This window comes from Carassius carassius, chromosome 44 (genome assembly GCF_963082965.1).
Source record: "Carassius carassius chromosome 44, fCarCar2.1, whole genome shotgun sequence".
NCBI classification, from domain to species: Eukaryota; Metazoa; Chordata; class Actinopteri; order Cypriniformes; family Cyprinidae; genus Carassius; species Carassius carassius.
In genome coordinates this window covers 26,838,683-26,863,791 of record NC_081798.1, presented here as the reverse complement: position 1 = coordinate 26,863,791, position 25,109 = coordinate 26,838,683, and the positions used below count along the sequence as shown (strand labels likewise).

At 41.6% G+C, this 25,109-nt stretch overlaps 1 protein-coding gene across 2 annotated transcripts in view; it reads right to left on the bottom strand.

Moving 5' to 3' along the window:
- The window catches only part of LOC132126299 (peroxisome proliferator-activated receptor gamma-like), a 55,766-nt gene that overhangs the window by 24,134 nt on the left and 6,523 nt on the right, over positions 1-25,109 (bottom strand). For both annotated transcript variants that reach the window (XM_059537479.1, XM_059537478.1), the window contains exons 2-4: positions 20,562-20,828; positions 19,958-20,124; positions 1,856-1,994 (exon numbers count right to left, since the gene is read on the bottom strand). In XM_059537479.1, the coding sequence (XP_059393462.1) occupies positions 1,856-1,994; positions 19,958-20,124; positions 20,562-20,826 (571 nt within the window). In that variant the 5' untranslated portion in view covers positions 20,827-20,828. The remainder of the gene's footprint in view (positions 1-1,855; positions 1,995-19,957; positions 20,125-20,561; positions 20,829-25,109) is intronic.

Sequence of the window (25,109 nt, the reverse complement as noted above, 5' to 3'; positions counted from 1 at the left end):
GAGACAGACAGCCAAACCCCAACCACTCCAGAGAGAGAGAGAGAGAGAGGAGGAGGGAGAAGAGAGCAAGCCAATGGGAACGCTGATAACACTAGCCCTGACTGACCTCTCGGTGCACACCTGCAATCAACCACAATACACTCAGAGACGCCTAAACACAGCGTAATTCTGTCTGTGTGCACGAGCCTGCGGGGAAAGAGTCCGGAACAAGAGCGTTCAACAGAATGGAAAAGAGGAAATGAAAGAATTAAAGGGGAGGGGAAATAAAGAAGAAAAGGAGAAGTAAAACAAAACCATGCATGTAAACATAAATATAAATAATTATCATGATTTGATTTGGTGGTTAATAAGAGCCTTTAGGACAAGAATGAGTAATAAATGCTTAAAATAAATGGAAAAAAAGAAATTAAAGAATTAATTAGAATTAAATAAAAGAAAAACAAACAAGCAAACTAAACCCATAGATGTAAACATGACAACTACAAAATGTTGAAGAAACGACAAACAAACGAATAAAAGAGAAAAACAAACAAGCAAGCAAACTAAAACATTACATACAAAACACTGCAAACTGTACATTTAAACTAATATATATATATATATATATATATATATAAACATGGATTTTCTTATTTTTTTAATCTAATTTTATAAGAACCTTTAAGAAAAGAATCTGTAACAGAAATGCTTAAAACTAAAGGTGTGATTAAGGAGAAAATGAAAACATAAAAAAATAAACAAAACAAAACAAATAATTATAAAAAAAAGATATGAAAAGAAAAACAGGCTACCAAACTAAAACTGTACATTTAAACAAATATAGGGATTGTCTTTATATTATTCTCTTTTATGAAAGACTTTATAAAAATAAAAATAAAAACTGGGAAAAAAGTACTTTTAACTAAACGGAGAAGAACAAGGATATTAAGAATTAAAAAACAAACAAAAACTGAATAATAGACAGACAGATCCAGGCTGAGGTGTTTAAGCAGGACTCGTGCGGTCGCAGGGTGGTAAATAAGGTGTCACACACACACACACACACACACACACACGCACACACACACACAAGCGCACACAAGCGTGCACACACACACACACACACAAACACACACACACACACAAGCGCACACAAGCGCACACACTCACACACACACACACAAACACACACACACAAGCGCACACAAGCGCACACACTCACACACACACACACACACACACACACACACACACACACACAGACAGACACATAAACACACACACACACAAGCGCGCACAAGCGCACACACTCACACACACACACAAGCGCACACACTCACACACACACACAAACACACACACAAGCGCACACAAGCGCACACACTCACACACACACACACACACACACGCGCACACACTCACACACACACACACACACACACACACGCGCACACACTCACACACACACACACACACACACACACACACACACACACACACACACTAGCGCACACAAGCGCACACACTCACACACACACACACACACACACACACTCACACTCACACACACAAAGCGCACACACTCACACACACACACACACACACACAAGCGCACACAAGCGCACACACACACACACACTCACACACACACACACACACACACACACACACACACACACACACACACACACACACACACACACACACACACACGTTGCAGCAGGAGACCACACAAAGGAAACAACAAGGCACCGAGGCACAGTGCAGTTGTCTCAGAGCGTAGCATTGAAAGAGTCTGCTTCGAGTGGTTCAAACAGAAACCAGTTCTCTGAAACGCCAGGGTGTTTCTCACGAGCGCGGTTCATGCTCAGCTCACCGTTGTGTGACATGCCCACCATCAGGCACTTCTGAAAGCGGCAGTATTGGCACTTGTTGCGACTCTTCTTGTGGATGCGGCAGTGCAGGTCGCAGTGGTCATAGACCAGCTTCAGACGAATGGTCCTGCGGAAGAATCCCTGCCAAAAAGAAAAGGAATGCTGTTAGGAAGGAAGGGGAAAAGGCTTTCCTGATGCCTTGTCAGAATTCTTTAAAAAACATATCTGATCTATTCAGCTCATTGTCAAGAAGCACAATAGAGCTGCGGCTGAACGCTGGACAGATGCGGCTAGCGATTACAACGCTGTCATTTTTAGTAAAGCCTGTTTCATTAGTCAGAGGAAAAGTTGAGCCCAAATGGAAATTCTGCCATCGTTTATTCACCTTCCAAGTGAAAACCTTCTTACGCCTCAAAAGGAAGCATTTAGAGAAACATACCAGCCGCTCTTTTACATTCAAACTGGGACTGAAGCTCTCGCTCTAGGGCTACTCGATTATGACAAAAATCAGATTCACAGTTATTTTGGTCAATATTGTAATCACGATTATTTAACAAGATTACGAGTGTGCCTTATGACTAAAACTTTAAAGGAATGATTTATTTAAAATATAGCGATCAACATAAATGAATAATCTAATGTAAAATAAAACAACATCTTCACTGTAAGAATTAAACTTCATTTGCTACAAAACTCCTCCTCTCAAGAGCGGTGTGTGATTTTGAATTTGTCTTGTGTTGTTTGGTTAATATAAACTACACAGTCAACAGCAGGAATATTAGACTGCTGTCACTTTAAGAGCTGAACGGAGCTAATTTACTGTTACGTATTTTATTTTCAACTCTTTAAGTTAATTTATTACATAACCAACAAGGGTTTATGTGAATAATCACTAAGTGCCACATTTTAATACATGTTTGATTGTATTTGACCATTTAGGCTCACATTTTGTGACTTTTATGTCCGTGTTCGGTGTGTTCGAGTGCATATAAATCCTCCTGGGAAACAGCAAGTTCTCAGCAAGTTTCACACCTTTAAAACATAAATGAATCTAATCAACTTTAAATGAAGTTACAATTTGCAAAAGTCATGTTACATGATTTAACTGATGAAATTATGTTATATGGAGGACCGAAAGCACACCGCTGGAAAGGGGCGGAACGGGGTGCAATAATTGTTTTATCTCCATTATTGTATTTTCATAATCATTGAAGGCGGAAATTGAAATTGAAACAGTTTTTCAATTAATTGCACAGTCCTATCTTGATCTATAAAAACTTTTAAAGAAACAGTGAAAATTAGCTAAAATGGGTTAAGACATGTTTTCTGGGGTGTTAAATAATGGTGCAAATACTAGTAAATTGACTAATGCAAACCTTAGTAAATCACCTTGTATTATTTATTTAAACAATAAATCATGCAAACTGTAAATGCAATTAGGTCAGACGACTTTCCAGCTCTATTTTTTCCTCTGGTGACTTTGGTAAAACCTAGACCATATGACTTGAATGCTGAGGAAGATGTGCAACACAAATTTATAACTGTTCCTCAAAGAAAGTTTCTGTATGACTTCAGAAGACTTTTATTAGTGTTGCTTGCCAAAGGCAACATACTTATCCATCTCATATACTTATACTAATTTGTCACATAACTCATCCTACACTGTTTGTCACAGACCCATGAAAGAGCCTCAAATCAGGCAAATTATTGAAAGGTGTGCTATGACTTTCATAAGCGATCAGGCGTATTATGATAGTACAGTGTGGTGTTTAGCATTGAGTGAATTCTGACTGTCTCGTGCTGAATGTGTGAGAGCTGGCAGCCAAATCTATTTATATGTTTATTAATGTTTTAATATATTATTATATCATATACTAACTAGTTGCAAACACAAGCATGATCCAACTCAGACACAGGTTTACAAGACACTTTTTCCAGCATTTTTCAGTCAATTTCTAGTTTTTCCCCCCTTACACTTCTGAAAATAAAGGTGCTTCACAATGCCATAGGATAACCTTTTTTTGTCTAAATTGTTCCATAAAGACCTTGTAACATCTGAAGAACCTTTTTTGTTTCACAAAATGTTCTTTGTGGTGAAAGAAGGTTCTTCAGATTATAAAAAGGTAAGAAAGAGATGCTTCTTAAAAGGGGTCATATGTTACAATTTCAATTGTTCCTTTCTCTTTGGAGAGTTACAAGCTCTTAGTGTATAAAGAAGATCTGTTAAGTCTCAAACTAGAGCTGTAGTCTCTAGTTTAAGTTCCTGCTTTGTCGAGTCCAAGTCAAGGACAAGTCGAGACCGAGTCAAGTCCAAGTCCAAAGAGGTTCGAGTTCAAGTCAAGACCGAGTCCAAATGAGAAAAAAAAGGATCCTCTTCAAGACCACATACTTGACTACTGATAATATATGTGATGCGAGATACAGCATATCTCCTATTCAAAGAAAATAATTTTAAATAAATATTTGTAATGATCAAAAAGCATGTGCAAAGTAACAACTCTGTAGGACAGGGGTCTCCAAACTAGATCCTGGATGGCCAATGCCCTGAAAAGTTTAGCTCCAACTGGCCTTAACACACATCTTGGAATCAATCCAAGATGGCGCCGCACATGGCTGCTTCAGTGCTTGGCTCTCCAGTGTTTGTACTGTTTTTGTTCGTTTTTCCTGTTTTTTGTTTAACAAACACGATCAGTTTCACCAGGGATGAACTGCTGAACATTCGGCAGAACACACCACATGATATTTTTCCGGATTTCTATTATACAGACGTTTTACTGAACATTGTTATCGGAGGAGCAGCGGCGCTGATCAAGCGCTTCAGGACGCGCAGACGGGGAAAGCGAGCGGGAGCGCTCGTCAGACTCAGGAAGCGCGGATTTCGAACGCCGTTGCCTAGCATCCATCTCGCAAATCTCCGCTCTCTACCCAACAAAACGGACGAACTCCTTCTGCTCTCTCGGACAAATAAGGATTTCTCTCACTCTGCTGCTCTGTGTTTCACGGAAACCTGGCTGAATGACGCCATACCGGACAGCGCGCTCCATCTGCCGGGCTTTCAGCTGTTTAGAGCGGATCGCGACGCAGAATCAACGGGGAAATCGCGCGGCGGCGGGACATGCTTTTACATCAATGAACGGTGGTGTACAGATGTAACTGTGTTAAAGAAGATGTGCTGTCCTGATCTAGAAACGCAGTTTATCAACTGCAAGCCGTTCTATTCGCCGCGGGAGTTTCACTCGCTCATTCTGGTCAGTGTTTACATTCCACCTCAAGCACATGTGAGCTCAGCTTTACAGAAACTCGCTGATCAGATCACAGACACAGAACAACAACACCCGGACTCTGTTTTAATCATTCTTGGGGACTTTAATAAAGCCAATCTCTCCCGTGAACTGCCAAAATACAGACAGCATGTTACCTGTCCCACCAGAGACAGTAATATACTGGATCACTGTTACACCACAATAAAGGATGCATATCACTCTGTTCCACGAGCAGCTTTGGGACGTTCTGATCACTGTCTGGTTCATCTTATACCGACCTACAAGCAGAAACTTAAATCTGCTAAACCTGTAGTAAAGACTGTGAAGAGATGGACCAGCGAAACAGAGCAGGATTTACAATCTTGTTTTGACATCACAGACTGGAGCGTTTTTGAAGCTGCTACCACCGATCTGGACGAACTCACAGAGACTGTAACATCCTATATTAGTTTCTGTGAGGATATATGCATTCCTACCAGGACTTATTTAACATTCAACAATGATAAGCCATGGTTTACAGTAAAACTCAGACACCTTCGTCAGGCCAAAGAGGATGCCTACAGAAATGGGGACAGGGTCTTGTACAATCAGGCCAGGAACACACTGAACAAAGAGATTAGAGCGGCTAAAAAGACCTATGCTAAAAAGTTGGAAGACCAGTTTACTTCCAACGACTCTACTTCAGTTTGGAGAGGACTGAGAGCCATCACAAACTACAAGACACCATCCCCTTGCACTGAGGCTAATCAACGACTTGCTAACGACCTGAATGAGTTTTATTGTAGATTTGAAACCCCCAACACCCACTCTGACCATCTCCCTGCACAACCATTAACACCTCCTGCAATCCCCCTCTCCATACCTCCTGCTCTTCAAATCTGTGAAGATGATGTGCGCCAGGTCTTCAAGAAAAACAAAAGAAGAAAAGCACCAGGCCCAGATGGCGTTACACCAGCCTGTCTGAAAATCTGTGCTGACCAGCTGGCCCCCATCTTTTCACAGATCTTCAACAGATCTCTGGAGTTGTGTGAAGTGCCTTCCTGCTTCAAACGCTCCACCATAATCCCCATTCCAAAGAAACCCAAGATAACAGGACTTAACGACTACAGACCTGTGGCTCTAACGTCTGTCGTCATGAAGTCGTTTGAAAAACTGGTTCTGGCTTATCTGAAGGACATCACTGGACCCTTACTGGACCCCCTGCAGTTTGCGTACCGAGCAAACAGGTCCGTGGATGATGCAATCAACATGGCATTGCACTTCATCCTGCAACATCTGGACAAAACAGGGACTTATGTGAGGATCCTGTTTGTGGACTTTAGTTCGGCTTTCAACACCATCATCCCAACAACCCTCCAGACCAAACTGACCCAGCTCTCTGTTCCTAGCTCTATCTGTCAGTGGATCACCAGCTTTCTGACAGATAGGCAACAGTTAGTGAGACTGGGGAAATTCATGTCAAACAGCTGCTCCACCAACACTGGTGCCCCTCAGGGATGTGTTCTCTCCCCTCTGCTCTTCTCCCTGTACACCAACGACTGCACCTCTAAAGACCCCTCTGTCAAGCTCCTGAAGTTTGCAGACGACACTACAGTCATCGGCCTCATCCAGGACGGTGACGAGTCTGCTTACAGACAGGAGGTTGAGCAGCTGGCTGTCTGGTGCAGTCTTAACAACCTGGAGCTGAACACGCTCAAAACAGTGGAGATGACTGTGGACTTTAGGAGAAACCCCCCTGCACTTTCCCCACTCACCATCATGAACAGCACTGTGGCTGCAGTGGAGTCATTCAGATTCCTGGGAACCACCATCTCTCAGGACCTGAAGTGGGACAATCACATTGGCTCCATTGTGAAAAAAGCCCAACAAAGGTTGTACTTCCTTCGCCAGCTGAGGAAGTTTAACCTGCCACAGGAGCTGCTGAAACAGTTCTACTCAGCCGTCATTGAGTCAGTCCTGTGTACTTCAATTACTGTCTGGTTTGGTTCAGCTACAAAATCAGATATCAGAAGACTACAGAGAACTGTTCGGACTGCTGAAAGGATTATTGGTGCTCCCCTGCCCACCCTCCAAGAACTGTACACATCCAGAGTGAGGAAAAGGACTCAGAAAATCACTCTGGATCCCTCACATCCAAGTCACCCCATCTTTGAACTTTTGCCATCTGGCCGGCGCCTCAGAGCCGCAAATACAAGAACAGCAAGGCACAAGAATAGTTTCTTCCCCCAGGCAATCTACCTCATGAACAGTTAAATGTTTCCCACTTAAACTTATGCTTATGCAAAAATGTGCAATATCCTTATATTTATTTGTTACCCCTCCATCCTAGAACATTCCTGCATCTCACTCGATCCTATTCCATTATCATTTATAGCACAATTGTTTATACACTTATTTATTTGCCAATTTGTAATTCTCCCGTAATTTTTTTTTTTTTTTTTTTTTTTTTTTTTTTTTTTTTTTTTTTCTGTGTGTTGTTGTGTGTCTGTTTACTGGAAGCTTATGTCACTAAAACAAATTCCTTGTATGCGCAAGCATACTTGGCAATAAAGCTCTTTCTGATTCTGATTCTGATTCTGATTCCTATCTGGAAGCTTCCAGTGTGTCTAGTAAGAGCTTGATTAGATGGTTCAAGTGTGTATAATTAGGGTTGAAGCTAACAGGGGCGTTACACAAGATCCTGGGCTCTAGGCAGCCCTGATGGGCCCCCATGCCCCCCACCCATGAAAATATCCAGGTAAAATAAAATATATTTCAGATTCATACTTTTCAAGGGCCCTCTCTTCCTTTGGGGCCCTGGTAATGAGTACTGGTTTTACCCCCAGTCCGACCCTGGGAGCTAAACTATAAAGGACACTGGCCCTCTAGAACAGAGTTTGGAGCTGTAAGGTCAAATTATTTTTATGTACTTTATTTACATTTTATTTACTTTATAATGCTGCTTTTGCTGACATTATGTCTGTGGTCAAAAATTAAAATGACTGATGCCTTGGCGCAGCGCACACACACATGCAAAGCTCGGGATATGACAAATGCGCGACAAGGCTAAAAGGGATATGTTTGGCTCTACTGGGCATGCGCACATGAATACAGCGAAATTTTTGTCATGCTGTACTAGTGCTTGCATAGACTACTCTGCGCTGCCGGAAACAATCAACTACTCCAGCATGCATTAACCATACTGCATACAAAGAGTTTGCAAGTACGACGTGAATTTTAGGATTACAATTGTAATGTACCAGAACTCGAAGTGAGATCCATGTGCAGGCTTTATTAAGAAACTCGTAGTCGTACAGGCAATGGTTAGTAACAGCAGTTTCAACAATGTAGGACGAGCAGAGATGTAAAGATGGGACAGGCAAAATGTCAGGGTCACAGGCAGAGAATCAATGTCCAATAAACAAGCAAGGGTCGGTAGGTAGGCAGCGGAAGTCCGTAAACGATAACAGACAAGATCAGCAACAGGAAAACAAAACCGGGTAATAACGCTGAGAAATGACAGACACAGAAAATAAAGACTTCGTATTGAACTGATGTGACAGTCCAGTTTATAAACACCAGTCCTGATGGGTTGCAGCTGTGACAGTGATCAGAGTCCAAGGACGGGGCTTAAGGGTAATGTAGTGTAGTCAGTGTAAATGAGTGGGTGGATGCGTGTGTGTCAGTATAAAGGTGAGCGACTCCTGGTGCGAGGAGGCATGCGATGTCGGGGTCTACCACGTGGTCGAGGGGCCAGTCTTTCGGGATTTTAACGATGAAATTCCTCGATGAGATTGGGATCTAGAATATCTTCAGAGTCTATCCAAGAGCGTTCCTCTCGACTGTACCCCTCCCAGTCGACCAGGTACTGCAGTATTCTTCCCCGGCGTCTGGAATCGAGTAATTCCTGGACTTGGTAAGCCTCCTCGCCCCCCAATGGTGATGGGTTGAGGGGCCTGTTCACGGGACCTCCCCTCTCCCTCGTCTCTGGGACCAGCAGCGGGCTTGAGCAAGGACACATGAAAAGTAGGAGAAATACGGTATGTGTTAGGAAGTGCTAAACGGAAGGAAACTGGAGTTATTTGTCTGGTGATTTGGAATGGACCCACGTACCTTGGACTCAGTTTGCGGCATGAGAGTTGGAGACGGAGATCCCGTGTCGACAGCCACACCCATTGACCCGGCTGGTAGTTGGGACCTGGGCGCCTTCTGCTGTCCGCTCGCTCTCTTTGCCTTCGATCAGCGTGTTGAAGGTGAACATGAGCCTGATTCCAAACCTACTCAATGCGAGTCATCCAGGGATGATAAACAGAGCTGACATTGACGTTCAGGGCTTTGAAGAAAGCTGACCATAATTGAAGGTTGAATTGAGGTCCTCGGTCTGACACGATGTCTTCGGGTAAACCATATAACAGAAAGACCCAATTGCAAAGATGTTCTGCAGTCTGGAGAGCTGTGGGTAGTTTGGGTAGTGGAATGAGTTTGCAAGCCTTGGAAAATCGGTCGATGATGGTAAGTATGGTAGTGTGGCCTTGTGAATTGGGAAGATCCGTAATGAAGTCTATGGCAATGTGAGACCATGGTCGGTGTGGAGTGGGAAGTGGTTGAAGGAGAGCGGCGGGTGATTGTTTGGATGATTTGTTTATGTTACAGTTGTTGCATTGATGTATGTAATTGGTTGTGTCTTTGTGTAATGATTCCCACCAGAAGCGGTTCTCCAGTTGATGGATGGTTGCTGTTATACCTGGGTGTCCGGATGATGGATGGCAGTGAACTTGACTGATGACTTGATCTCGGAGATGTTCAGGGACGAAGATTTTGTCGGCTGGACAGGTTGCTGGGGTTTCGTTTTGTTCTCTGTACTGCTGAAGCAGGGTCATAATGTCCCATTGAATGGAGGCAACGACTACATAAAAAGGTAGAATGGGTTCTGGATCTCTTGGGATGTCTTCCTCCTCGAACTGACGTGAGAGGGCATCCGCCTTGGTGTTCTTGGAACCTGGTCGATAAGTCACAGAGAAGTGGAATCGGGTAAAGAACAAGGACCATCTAGCTTGGCGAGGGTTAAGGCGTTTGGCGGTGCGTAGATATTCCAAGTTCTTATGGTCTGTCAGTATTGTAAACGGATGAGTGGAGCCCTCTAGCCAGTGCCTCCACTCCTCGAAGGCTGCCTTCATGGCAAGGAGTTCCCGGTCCCCGACACTGTAATTGCGCTCTGCTGAGTTGAGTTTTCTTGAGTAAAAGGCACAGGGACGAAGCTTAGCAGCTGGGTCTGGACGTTGGGACAGGATAGCTCCGATACCAGTGTTGGAAGCGTCAACCTCCACAACAAAAGGTAATGAGGGGTCAGGGTGGCAGAGGATGGGTGCGTTGCTGAATCGTTGTTTCAATGTTTGAAACGCTTCATGAGTGGGTTCGGACCATTGTAGTCGATGAGTTCCTTTTTTGACCATTGAAGTGAGTGGAGCAACAACAGTACTGAAGTTTCTGATGAATCTTCTTTAGAAGTTAGCGAATCCTAGAAATCGTTGATATTCTTTGATGGTTGTGGGTTCAGGCCAGTTAAGAACGGCGTTGACCTTCTTCTCGTCCATGGCCACCCCTCAGGGACTGATAATGTACCCCAAGAATGTGGTGGAGGTTATGTGGAACTCACATTTTTTCAGCTTTGGCGTATAATTGGTACTTGATGAGACGTTGGAGAACTGCTCTGACGTGTTGTACATGTTCTTGAAGTGTGTTGGAGTAGATTAGTATATCATCGATATAAATGATCACAGATTTGTTCAACATGTCTCTGAAGACTTTGTTTATGAATGACTGGAACACAGACGGACTACTGACCAGTCCGAACGGCATAACGAGACATTCGTAGTGCTCAGTGGTTGTGAAGAAGGCTGTCTTCCATTCATCTCCCTCTCTAATGCGAATGAAATTGTATGCACACCTCAAATCTAGCTTGGTGTAGTACTGGACAGTACGAAGCTGTTCAAGAGCTGAAGGAACCAACGGGAGTGGATATCTGAACTGAACAGTTATCTCGTTTAATCCACGATAGTCAATGCAAAGACGGAGACCACCATCCTTCTTCTTCATGAAAAAGAACCCAGATGAAGCAGGGGATGTAGATGGTCTAATGAAACCCTTTTTGAGTTCTTCACTGATGTAATCCTTCATGGCTTCGGATTCAGGTTGAGACAATGGGAAGATGCGGCCCTTTGGAGGAGAATGCTCGGGCAGTAGATCGATGGCACAGTCATATTTACGGTGAGGAGGTAAGATGTTGGCCTGTTCCTTACTGAACGCCTCTGTTAGATCAGCATACTCCTCTGGAAGGTCGGGAATGAACTCTTGCGCTGGAGTGAGTGACACGGAACAGACAGGAATGGGATTGACCGGAGAAAGACAGTTCTGTTGAAAACGATTGCTCCATTTTACAATTTGACCCTCTTTCCAGGAAATTTGTGGATCGTGCAGACGTAACCAGGGTAATCCCAGAATCACGGGAGTGTGAGATGTAGGTAGAATGCAGAATTGAATCCTCTCTTTGTGAATTAAACCAGCCGCCATCAATAGTTTGTAAGTGAGGTAAGTGATGGATCCAGAACCCAGCGGTCGACCATCTATTGTCTCCACTGAGAGAGAGGTAGAGCATGAAATCAGTTGAATGTCATATTTCTTAGCAAATTCTTCAGAAATGAAATTACCAGCAGCCCCAGAGTCGAGTAATGCAGTGGTTGTAGCTTGTTTGTCGTCTATCCATAATTCGACTGGAATGGTTACACACTGTATATCACAAATGGAGGTGAGAGGAGTACTCACCGAACATTGTGAGGAAGTAGATGCACGAGTGGGGCAGTTGTTTCGTTGATGGCCAGGTAAACCACAGTACATGCATAGCCGATTGGAAATGCGTCGATCTCTTTCTTCAACAGACAGATGGTAAGCATTAATCTGCATGGGTTCATTTAGTTCATTAGGTGGCATGAAGAATGGGTTAACCGTGCGGCGTGACCTGGATCGTCGGACACGTTGCAGATTGTCAATGGAAATGGTGAGCTTGATGAAGCTGTTTAAATCTCTGCCCTGCATGCAAGCTCAGTTTGAAGATCAAAATTCAGACCCTTGCGAAAGAGTACTTTTAATGTGTCACTCACCTAATGTGTCTGTGCTGCCAGCTTGCGAAATTGTAAAGCATAATCAGTGCTTTCTCAGTCAGAAGAGAACAAACAAAAGCGATCTTCCCAGTATCAGTGGTATACAGCGTGGGCTGCTGTTCAACAAACAATGAGCATTGTAGTAGAAATCCCTTACATTTGCTGGCGTCACCGTTGAACTTCTCCGGGAAAGCGAGATGGGGATTAACATGCGATGGCGTTTGGCCAGCAGAGGGAATCACGGGGTTCGTCTCCGTGACAATAATATTGCGTGTAGCTGTTACTTTCTATGACCTTATCTATGTTGCGTGTAAAAATAAAATATGTAATATAATAATTAGGGTTGTGCCTGACTTTAAAGTCATGAGTGTGAAGTGAATCAATGTAAACTTTATGAGCAAAAAGAGCGCAAATCAAACACTGCATTGTTGTCGCCTCTCTGTTCATCTCTCAGAAGTCAGAGCGTTGCAAGAGTAATTTTACCTATAATAATACATCATACATGTTATAGTATTTGTATATATTTAAAAGGCAATGATTTAAAGCTTAGGCTACGATATGATACGAGTGAATGAATAAACACAGCGCGCGCTCACCAATCAAACAGCCGTGTCACGCGTCTCAGTCTCTCAAAAACCAGTTCTCTCTCAAGAGTAGGCTTATAATCAGCTTAGATACGGATACATTGTCTACTTGGCCTACATGTTTGCATCTTTATCTTTTGCTGTTTTGCACGGCACACACACATCTGTTTAGTGAAGTTCACTAAACATTATAGACTCGCTTAAAGAGTTAATGTAATGAAAATGTTATTGAATTGAATGGATTCAGTCGTGTTCAGATGGTCACTAAACGTTTATCATGACATCTCTCTGTTTGCATGATAAATATTATTTTAGAAATTAATAATTATTTTAGTCTAACACGACATACTTGTTCAGTGATAACTACGAATAAAAAGATAAAAAGTCATAACGGTCTTATCAAGTAACTGTACGATGTTGTATCCGAATGCAGATACGAAAAATGTTGTGATTGTTACAGATACAAATACTGGCTGTTATATGAACATTTAAATATGTAATGTCTTAATTATAAAGTTTTTAAAATTTACATATGTAATTGTTGCATAAGGCTATACATTAATAAGCGTTTTTGGATAAAAAAAAAACAAATGTGTTTTCCTTTACAATACCATGAACCACAAGCAGTCGAGTAACTCAAGCATTAATTAATAAAAAAATCGACTAGTAGAAATCAGTAGTCTTGCAAGTTGCAACCCCTATACTGTACAACATTAATTATTATTTCATTATTGTAAAGGGTTATGTTTAAGGCTATCTAGGTGTAGACATAAATAAAACACAATCTGACAGGTAGAAAATTAAATTAGAAACATCTAAACTTTTCAGGTCGCAGCAAGTGCACTGCTGGTCATGCACATCCTTTCCCGGAACAATACTGAAAACTAAGCCAAGATGGAGAAACAGATGATCATAGCTGTACAAGCATAGCCATTTTTTTAAATGAATCTATTAGCAGAACTACTGCAAGGGATTTTTAGTGCTGGAAATCCATTTATTTTTTGCTGAAACTTCTGCGTCTTCATGGAGAGAGGGTCATGGTTGCCTAGCAACAGCAGACGCCACTGGAGCGCAGGCGCAGGCTACAGAGTGCTTTGGAAAAAAGGAGAAAGCTGCACGCCTAGCTTTTTTTCACATGTTTTCAGTCGCGATATCATGCAAATCTGGTTTTGTTTTCAAGGAGAAATTTTTTATTTTATTGTTTTGCTGGACTCGGTCGAGACCAGCTAGAACACTTGGCGAGTCCAATGGCCAAGTCCGAGACAAGTCCGAGTGCAAATGCAACGAGTCCGAGACAAGTCCGAGACGACAGAAAAATGTCTCGAGTCCGGACTCAAGTCCAAGACTGGACTCGAGTACTACAGCCCTATCTCAAACCCAAAAATATATTCTTTATTAAAGTTAAGAGTCATCCACTCTCTCCTGAAACGGCTTGATTAAACACACCAGATCTCTAAGTCACTGTGCGGGAAGATGTGAGAGCAAAAAATACTTTGTTTGGTCTTCCTAAAGAGGACACAACTAGAAATCAGTGATTAGGATGTATTTACAACACTGTTCCAGAACAGTTCAGACAGAGTTTCTTGATCCTGGGAGACAAGACTACAATGCCGGTGTCTGTTTCTATAAAGTGGGGCAATTCCAACTTTGCAAGTTCAGTCTGACACTTCTGACTCACAGTCTGTAGCATTGAACACGGTGCAGGGATCATGTGAATCCAACACAGATCTCCGGCATCGGAGGCGGATGCACTAACAAAGAGGCTAAACGACTTGAGATCAGGGGAGTGTAGCGTATCTGACCCGAATTAGACAAATTAAAGAGTCGATCAGGACTGTGGTTGAAACATGAGCCAAATTCCTCAGGAAGGCAACAGGTTGTAAATCATTCCGTGCCACAAGTCAGAAGCAAGATAACCAACCAACCAACTCTTTCACAGAACAGCTTCTAATTAACACCATTAGAACAATTATTGACAATTTCAATTCGGAGAAGAGATTGTCAAATTTGGGGCAAGTAATTGAGATGCAACGCCGGACATCACATGTAAACCCATGAGAGTAATACACAAGATCCTTTGATTGACTCCCCCCCCACCTACCAGAACCAGACTGAAATTCTTAAAGGGACCTTTGAACCTCTGGTCTCCACAGAAATCTTTATGTCAGAGAATGGCACAGAAACTGTCTTTTCTAGATATAGATGGACCCAAATTAACTCAAAATGACTTATAAATGAATATCAGTCCATCACTTTACTCCATATTCATTTATATGTAACCCACACATTTAACTATCACGTTATAATCACTTATTGTGTATGTCTTTTAATAACTATGGGATAGCTTAAGGATTCATATTCATGTTTAGTATGTATGTGTTTGAATCTGCTTGCTTGAAACAGTCATGACCATCAGTTATTTGTCAAATGTATCATATTCTTGTTATAGGAATCATGTCCAAAATTAGACCCTGGAAGAGCGGGAATATTCGGACCACATGCTTGATAAGATAACATTATTTATGATACCCCGAGCAAAGACGATATCTGATTGGTCAAGACAACATTTGAGGTGTGGCCAAAAGACCATTTTAAATACTCAGGACACCATCAAATCCTGCTTTTAGCTTCTAGCTTTGCTTCTTAGCTTTTGCTATTAGTCATGTTTGCTTTTAGCTTTGCTACCTAGCTTTAGCTTTTAGCCATGCTTTTAGTCATCACTGTTAGCGTTCTTTGAGCGCTGTTCCAGCGTGCTTTGGCCTGCACGCCTGCTGCTACTGAGCTAGTCTCGTCAAACTTTACTTCTGTTCTTTTACTTTAGTTTCTTTTCCGTTTGAGAGTTTTGTGTTCTGAGTTAAGTTTTGTAATGCCATGTCTCAGAGTCTGACCTCGAGTGCCCGTTCAACTCCAGCCACACAACTCCGCATCTTCAACCAACGCCCAACCACAGGCTTCCCAAGACGTTACTTCAGCGACTACTGAACTTCCAGCCAATCAGCGACATCAGAAACACCCTTTCAACGACAACAAAGGGAACCCCCTTTACACAGGCAATGCAAGTACCTCCAGACTGATCTATACTGGTGTATCTAATCTAATTTTAACCTCATTGAGGAACTCAATGCGAGGGTTAATTAAGTGATTGATGGTTGTTCATGTCTATGCAATTTAACGTATTGCTGTAAACTTGGGATTCCACATTTCCATTCTCTTAAACTCATCTTTCCCTAACTTTCGATCTTCCTGCAACTTGTGTGAATGTGTGCGTGCGTGCGTTTATGTGTTAGATTAGTTTATATGTCTTAGATTTATCTAATAAAGCCTTATTCATATTGAAAAGAGAAGTATCTTGTGTTTTCTGCTTACAAGTTAATGTCTTAAACTGCCGATCTGGTTACTGTGCTAATTGATAGTGTTTTCACTATACTTTGGATATTAATATCCAGTGCAGATTTGATGTTAAACGGCTCGTTCAGTGAATCGCAGGGCGTCTCAGTGATCAGCCGTGAAACAGTGATTCTGTTCAAATTCCCTTTAAAATCTTAAATGATTCCCTTTGAGCTAAATTGACCTGCTTCCCTTACAGGAGTGAGGTTTACCTGCACAGCATCTACTCGCTGGGGAGAGGGGCGTAACATTTACGTCACACGCTTCAGGTATTCAGCCAATCACAATGCACTGGATCGCTGGCCAATCAGAGCACTCCTTGCTTTTCAGATCGATGAGCTTTGTAAAAATCGATGTGTTTCAGAAGGCGGGGCATAGAAGAGAAACAATAATGTACATTATGTGGAAAATAATGTGTTTTTTAACCTAAACCGCATAAACACGTTTCCTTACACCAAATGCACAAATTATGTTCTTTTTAGCAGCATCATATGACCCTTTAATGAAGCCATATACAATAAAAGATCCACGTGGTTTCTCGTTTTTGCTGATTTGAGCATGCATAAACAACACAAAACACAGGCATTTTGAGTTTCTGCTAGATTCCTATGGAGAAAGATCACTTCTGGCCCTCCAGCTGCATTTCACACGTCATCAGAATCACGTGACTGCAAACAACCTACTGGCATATTGTTAGCATAATGCTAACAAAACTAATATGCTGTTAACATGATGCTAAAACGATTAAATTTACTATAAGTGCCTAATATAAGAGTTTTGCCAGGACAAGCACCGCTCACATTTTCTTCAGAAAATACACATATCAAGGCTAATTACACTAACTCTGTGCGGTGCTGTTGCTTCTTCGTGAAGCTTGAAATCTTCAGATCCATTTACATTATTCAACATTTCTTCTGTTAGGTTTTGTTAGGATAAACTTAATTTGATGAAGTCAAAAAAAAAATATATATTTTTATATCAAGCTGAGTGCATCAGGATACACAAATAAAATAGTTTTCTGAGGCTCAAATCAGCCAATATCTCCTAAAGTAACAAACACACGTTCATTTCCACAGTCAAGCATTTATAAAACCACTGGAATCACACGGAATATGGATAGTGCACAAGAAGAAAATATGCTGAGTGTTCCTGTGTTTTAAATCCTATCTGGTGAGTTAGTTATGCTTTAATCCAAAACCAAACCACAGGCCCTTTCAGAGATTTCTGAACGACATGCCACTCGAGTCATTACACACTCGAAGATAACCTGAGCTCTCATGATAGCGCGCTTTTATCTAAATAATACATCATTAAGACAGACAAGAGCTGCCTGCGTTAGACTTTGGCCACAAAACAATCGCTGTAAGTCTTTGTCTTGACACGAGGTCATTAATAGAGAAGGCCAGCGCAAATATTACGAAAGCTCACACGGTTGGACCTCGACGAACACGCTTCTAAACCATCATTTAGAAAAGAGAAAGCAGAAGATTTCCCTCAGAGTGGAAACAATACAGGGTGCAAAAAGACGTTGACCGAATCTATTTTTGGCAGACATTTTCATATACTGGTGTAGTCAAAGGCCGGCTCCATGCAGTATTTTTAGTAGCTAAAAAATACATACTGATGTGAGACCTATACACAGGAAAGAGGCTTTTAAAAGAGGATGTTTTTCGTGCATTTACTCTGCCTCTTGATCAGCCCATTTTTAAATTTAGAAACATTGCAGGCCAAAAATATATTTAGTAAGGTGTAACACCGTGGCTTTGTATTGTTAAACAGTAAATGAGTAAACCTGGTTGGCTGAATTCAGCTTTAAGCATTGGTAAGTGACGGGACGATGGAAGAATACCCGCATTTAGCAAGTTTCTCTTGCGGTGTCACACATTTATAGTGAAGCACTATTAGGAACATCCCAAATGTAGCACATTCCGAAATGTGTTTTTCACACAAACACGCACAAAACGTTTCTGGCGAAGTCCTTTCATTTTTCAGAGAATGCAGCACCTCGAGCAGGATGTGGTCAACCACAGGATTTGCATCTTTTTTTAAAGGATCCTCGGAGGCCAATTTTTCACGTCTTCACTTTTCATAAATGATAAATGGGGTGTACATGTGTTGTGTATAAAATAAAAGTGCTAAGTGTGAGTGTGGAGCTGCTTTGACGCCTCTGTGAGGTGCATCATCAAAGGCTCATGTTGAGTGTGTGGAAATGAGCACCTGAGATGTCTGGTCACCCACTCAGATGATTATACTTATTGAGACATATCTTTCTGCCCATACATATTTCTGCCACGGTGGAAACTTGCCGAGGGTTTGTGGTTGAAGTGACAGACAGGTTCAGATGTATCAGGTAGGACATTTTCAGACTGATCTGCATGTCTGAGAACGGTTCGGTGGTCACCGTGATAAATTTAGCAGAATGACTGGAAGAGCACGGTGTGTTCGGGGAACTGTATTCAAAGCTCCCGGCTGTCAAATGTGTGTGTGTGTGTGTGTGTGTGTGTGTGTGTGTTGGGTTAAGATCTGAGCTGAAAAGTGAAAAGTGGTGAGTTTGAACCCTAGAAAAGACTTCACTGTGCATGGAAATGCTTAGGATACAAGTATAAAACTAGAATTAAATCTCTGAGCTAACCAGCCAATCTATGACAAGCAACATGTGACTGCATATTAGATTTCTGCTGTGTAGCGCTTGAGTTGAAAAATCCCGTTCAGAAATCTTCTAATCAGCTAATGATTTCAATCATCTTCTAAAGGACCAGAGCGTTGTGTGATTCGGTCAGGACACCAACATCACACTTTCAAATACATAATGGGGTTTACATGAAACTCGTGGGAAACTTGTTTGAACATGGGGTTCAAATCTCAAAACAAACGGATTATGTGTTGTGAGGAATGTGAAAAAAAAAACATTATGTCAAAAAAATGTAATTATATATATATATACACACACACACACACGCACACACACACACACACACACACACGCACGCACACACACACTCACACGCACGCACACACACACTCACACACACACACACGCACACACACACACACACACACACACGCACGCACACGCACACACACACTCACACACACACACACACACACACACACACACACACACACACACACACACGCACACACACACACACACACACACACACACACACACACACACGCACACACACACACACACGCACGCACACGCGCACACACACACACACACACACACACGCACACACACACTCACACACACACACACACACACACACACACACACACACACACACACACACACACACACAGTGCATGTTTCTAGGTGACTAGTCAAATGTAAGTAGAAGAAAGACATTGATAATGTGACTTTTTGTAGATGGTCAGGTCACAAACAGGTCGACTGCAATGTTATTGAAGCAAAAAAGAAACATGTCAAAATACCATTTTTACCATTTTCAAAATATTTTTTTAAATGTAAAAATATTTTAGTGTGATATATTTCAGTAATTAATTGCTAATAATTATTTCTGTTTAATAAAGCTTATTTATTAAGTATTAAATTCTAAAAAGGTATGAAAAAATGTTCATATATTTGAAACCCACTATACTGTCCATGATATCAGCCTGTCAGAATACACACACACACACACTGTATTTACATGTGTCACTGTATAAAAACTAAATAAAACAAGTAATTAAATGCGTGTGATCAGGGCAGGGTTTGGGGCGTTCTGTACCTTGCAGCCCTCGCAGGCGTGAACGCCGTAATGGAAGCCCGAGGCCTTGTCTCCACACACACGACACTCGATGTTCAGCGCCGAGCTGGACGCGTCCTCATGAGCTCTCGAAAACAACACACTGTTCTCCAACTGAGGAGGAGACTCGGGCTCAAGTTTGATTGAATCTGGAAACAGATCACAGGGAGCAGATTTAGATCAAGAGCTCAAGCTAAATACAGGGAGGCCTAAAATGATCAGAGCACTAGATAAAAATGATTTTACGTCAGATATGTCTATCTTTTGCTGTTGTGTGTCAGTAGTAGATATCAGTTTACATTTCCAAACCTTCATTTGACCATTAATCTTAATAATGCAGTGAGAGTTTGTGAGATGTGATCTGATCATCATCATCAGTCTGGAGTCACATGAAGAAACCGAACACACTGAGACAGACTCGATCCAGAAGAACTGTGTCTCGAGACACTGGAGAAACTCCTGCAAACCTACAGTACTGTGCTTCATTAGACTGCTACTTGTTTGCAGAGCCTACATGACACAGTTGAAGGAATATTCTCCCAAAATGAAAGCCTGATTAAATGATGAGAGTGTTAGTGAGGCGTACTGTGTGGTCTGTAGCTGTTCTCCTGGCTGGTGTAGATGCTGTAGTTCTCCTGCGCTCTGAAGCTGTACATGTGTGTCAGGTCCATCATGTGCGGCGTCTCGCTCTGCGCCGGGCTCGGATCATACTCCATGCTGGAGATGGAGCTGTAGTCCAGCGTGGAGACGGGCTTCATGTCCGTGGAGTGTGAGCTGTTGTCCAGTTCGTCCAGCTCCAGAGCGCTCAGGCCGAATCCCATGGGCCAGGCAAACGTCTGCGTGTCCACCATATCTGCCGAACACAGACCAGAGTGAGGCCAGAGACAACCCTCCCTTCTGCGGAGAACTGAAAACATGCTGACCTATAACGCTAAAACCTATTTAATATCACAGAATTAACCTAAATGCCTCATTTACACCAACAAAACCTTTACTGGGTTAAAGCAAGTAGAAATAGCACTTTAGGCTTAGACAGATGCAGGTTACCCTTTACTACAGTAATTATTAAAAGTGTGACATTTTGGTCTCAATTATATCTTTCTTTTAATGTGTTCTTATTGCAGTGTAATTTTGAGATTTTTGGTTTCACCTTAGTTTCTTGTAATTATTTACCATTATTAATATAGTAAACAGATGCAAGATATGTGAGAAGGACACATTAAAACAAAGTGTTTTCTCTTTAAATATTTAAATGTAACTTATATATTCTGTTTTTACAGAGCAAACAATTACAGTTATGAATTAAAATGCAAACACATATTTTATTAGGTGTGCTAAGTATGCTTGATTTAATATGTGAAGTGATATATCTGCGATTGTTATGATAACATGTTTTTACGCTTTAAGCCTCAGCGCTGGAGCTGGACAATGTTCAAATAAAACATCACAAATAAAATAAAATAAAATCTGCTAATAACTTTTAGTCAAGTAACTGATAAGGAAGAAGCTCTAAGTAAAATTACTTTGATTACCATGGTAAATTCTCATAATTAATACAGTTAATACACACACACACACGCACGCACGCACACACACACACACACACACACACACACACACACACACACACACACACACACACACACACAATATTCAAGCATCAAGTTTTAAGTTAAAATATTATTTAGCATCACTGAACCGAGCTATATACATCAGTGTATAGCAACCAAACTCAGTTTTATGGGTTAAATCAGGTCGAAATATGTCTTTAGATGCATCTTTTACTGTAGGGGTACTACTGTAAAATCACAAACTAATTAAGTACTTTTTATTAATTTATTTTAACGAAATGAACAATTCTGGCTAGATCTGGCAATGGTTTCACAGAATTACAAATGCACACTTTAATAGGATATGAACGTGTGCGAAACCTCTGAATGCCATCTGAGAGAATGTAAAGAAATGAAATCAGGCCAAAGGCCTCGGACAGCACGAGCTACACTTGATAACGTGTCAAAACCCCACAGACATCGAGTCCACGTGAAGACGAGCTCCGCTCCTGGTGTAAAACACTCACAGTGTGAACAACACATTCACACTGTACAGACTGTGCTGGTGCGAAGACTACACAACGGCTAGCTGCCTGCTATCAGCACTTAACCGATTCTATCAGGTGTAAATGAAGCTATAGAAATCATAATAGAGTCACTGATGAAGTATAAACTATATCAGTACATCAGTGTGGCTGTTAACACATTTGAGAAGTGAGGATGATCAATGTGTGAAAGCTTTTCAGTGTTAAATTACTTTCGACTGTCCAAATGTAATCTATAGAAACAATGAGTAAGACATAGTAGAAAAGTGAGTCCACGAGTCTGACAGCTTCAGTCATTTTCAGATCAACTCCTCTGAAGTCCTTTAAAAGCTTCTCTGCTCAACTGTGGTGATGACTAAAAGCCAAACAGCTCGTGAAAAGCGTGCGTTTGTGCTGAGCTTACTGTCTTCTCTGTTCTTCCTTCCAGAAATAACGAATGCTGCCTCTAAAATTCAAATATTTATAGATATATCTTTACTATGATATGATGCAAGAATATGAATTCTGGACAGCAGTTGTAGTGTGATGTCACACCTCGTGCGTTCCTCTTTTGTTGGTCTTTATTTGGCTGTGTTTAACAGCACAGATGTGGTTTGCTGGATCCTCCGAATCGCACACGTGCTCCGTCTACAGTCACCTGCTAGTAAAGTCCACGGTTTACAGCGTGCCTCCAAACAGAGGACACAAATGAGGTTATGAAACCTCAGAAATCTGAATATTTTTACAGACGCAGGCTCTTCAGAGAGAGTTAGATGTGTTATATATAGAAGCCACAGAAAAAAGATTGTAGTTGATAATAAACCGAAGTCTAACATGGTTAACCCATCAATAATAAACTGGCTTGGTCTCTTTAATCGACCCTGTGCTAAATTTTACATAATCAAGGTCTCTGGTTGTGTAAAACCACACAGAGGAAATTTTGCAATTTTTCAATATTTCTTCCTCCAGAACAAGACGTGAGAGGAGGTGAGGATAAAACCTGTCACTGACACCGATTAAAAGGGGTTTAAATCTAAAGTTTTCCCACCCACAAATCACCGGACTGGAACAGCAGCGTTCAATGCACGCTAAACACGACTAATGAAGTATTCAGTGAAATACCTGGAATGATTCACATAAACCCCATCAGCTCTGACACATCCTTACTCCCACCATTGACCCGATGTCCCTTCTGTCATTAGGGTCAAGAGCTTTTCTCGATCCGGCGAGCTGTAGGACTGTCTATTCTTAGTAAAAGACAAAGTTTCCGTTCATAACATGCCCGTTTTGAAATGTGGTAAACATTGTTTGCTCCAGTTGGCCAAAGATATCGTAGCATTGTCCGAAATATAGTTTAATGAGACAAACTGTCCTAGTCCTTTGACTCAAGTGGTTGAAAACCTAGAGATATTTTGGTTGAAACCACAAGTCAATCTATATATTAGAAGATCAGACTAAACTCAAAACTAAACATCGACTTGAAGAACTGCACTAATATGTTAATAACCGGCCTGCTGATGTTAAAGGTGAGAAGTGTTCCTCTGTGACTGTGAGCCAGTGTTTCTGAGACTTCAGGAGATCAAGCAACGCTCTGTTATGTGAAATCCTTTCCACAGGGACACTATTGCAACAGGACTCGAATGTTTTTCACTGATATTTCCTAAGAACATCACATAAACGCCAAGTCGAAAAAGAATGAGGCAACAACGTTTTCACAGAGACCAGCAAGAAAGATCCCCCAAAATAAAAAGGTTCAGTTTAAACATTCAGACGACCAGAGCTCAGTCTGAAGGCTCTCCTCCTAGCGTTTCGTCTCGTGTGTGGTGTTTTAATTGTTTTACCGGAGCCAGAGGACGTTAGAAGTGTGTACAAGAAGAACCTGCTCGTCTGCATTCAGGTTCAGACTACCGCAGAAACCACTTCTGTTTCCTTCCAAGATTCCCAATGCCAATTCTACGAATGATAACACTTCTCTAAACCTGATAACAGGGCGCAGCCTGTAATACGCATCTCTCTAAACTGTTTTGTGCTTTGACTATATGGGACAGAATCTGACCTCCAGCTAATTCAGCAGTAACACTTCACAACCAGTTCCCATTCCTTGATGCATTACCTAACACCAACAATACATTTCTTACAGTGTTCATTCATCTCTGTTCATGTCAGTTACAGTCTTTCATTGTTACTTCACATTAATTCACAGTGCATTAACTAATGTTGATAAGCTCAATAGTGTATTAGTAAAGCTTGACACGGACTTTAGTTCATGTTAACTAGTGATCTTTTTGATATAAAGATTACGGGACTACATCTCTAGTCCTTGATTAACGGAGTGTGTAAGTGTTTCTGTGTGATGATTTGTGACATCTACGAGTCTCTTTATCACTCTTTCTTGTTCATCATCGTGTCAACAAGACCATCTTGAAGGTTTAACCTGGCTGTAACAAAAGGAGAAGATTCTCCTAAAAGGCAGATGTGTGTGCGAGCAGACAGAGTCTTTCCTCAGAAGAAGACGGGGAGGACCCAGCCTGACCTCAAAGACACAGAAACAGATGACTTCCTGAAGCCTGACCCCTGACCTCTCACTATGAGTCTCTTCCAGACTATAAAGTCGTCTGGCCGCCCACTCGGCTGGTACTGATGTTGCGTGGCACACATGTGCCTCTTTGATGCAGGTCGTACACGTTTCTGACCACATTTTATGTAGACTGGCATAAATCCCTCAACCGTGGCATGAGTGGACCTGATTTATTCTTCTGACGTGTTCAAAATGAGCTCACCAGGGGTTTCCACAGTGCCTTTGGGCATAAGATAGAAAAGCTTTTAATTTCAAATGATCAGTATTTACCATATACACCACCCACACCTTCTTCTTCTTCTTCTTCTTCTTTTTAACCTCAACTATTATGAGTGAATGAATGATGGCCAGTAAAATTAAATTCTTCTAAGAACATGTAAAGTGATATTTCACCCCAAAATGAAAAGGTTTAAAATGACTAAACTGTGTGACTTTCTTTCTTCTGTGCAACACAAGAGAAGAAGATATTACTGAAGAGTTTC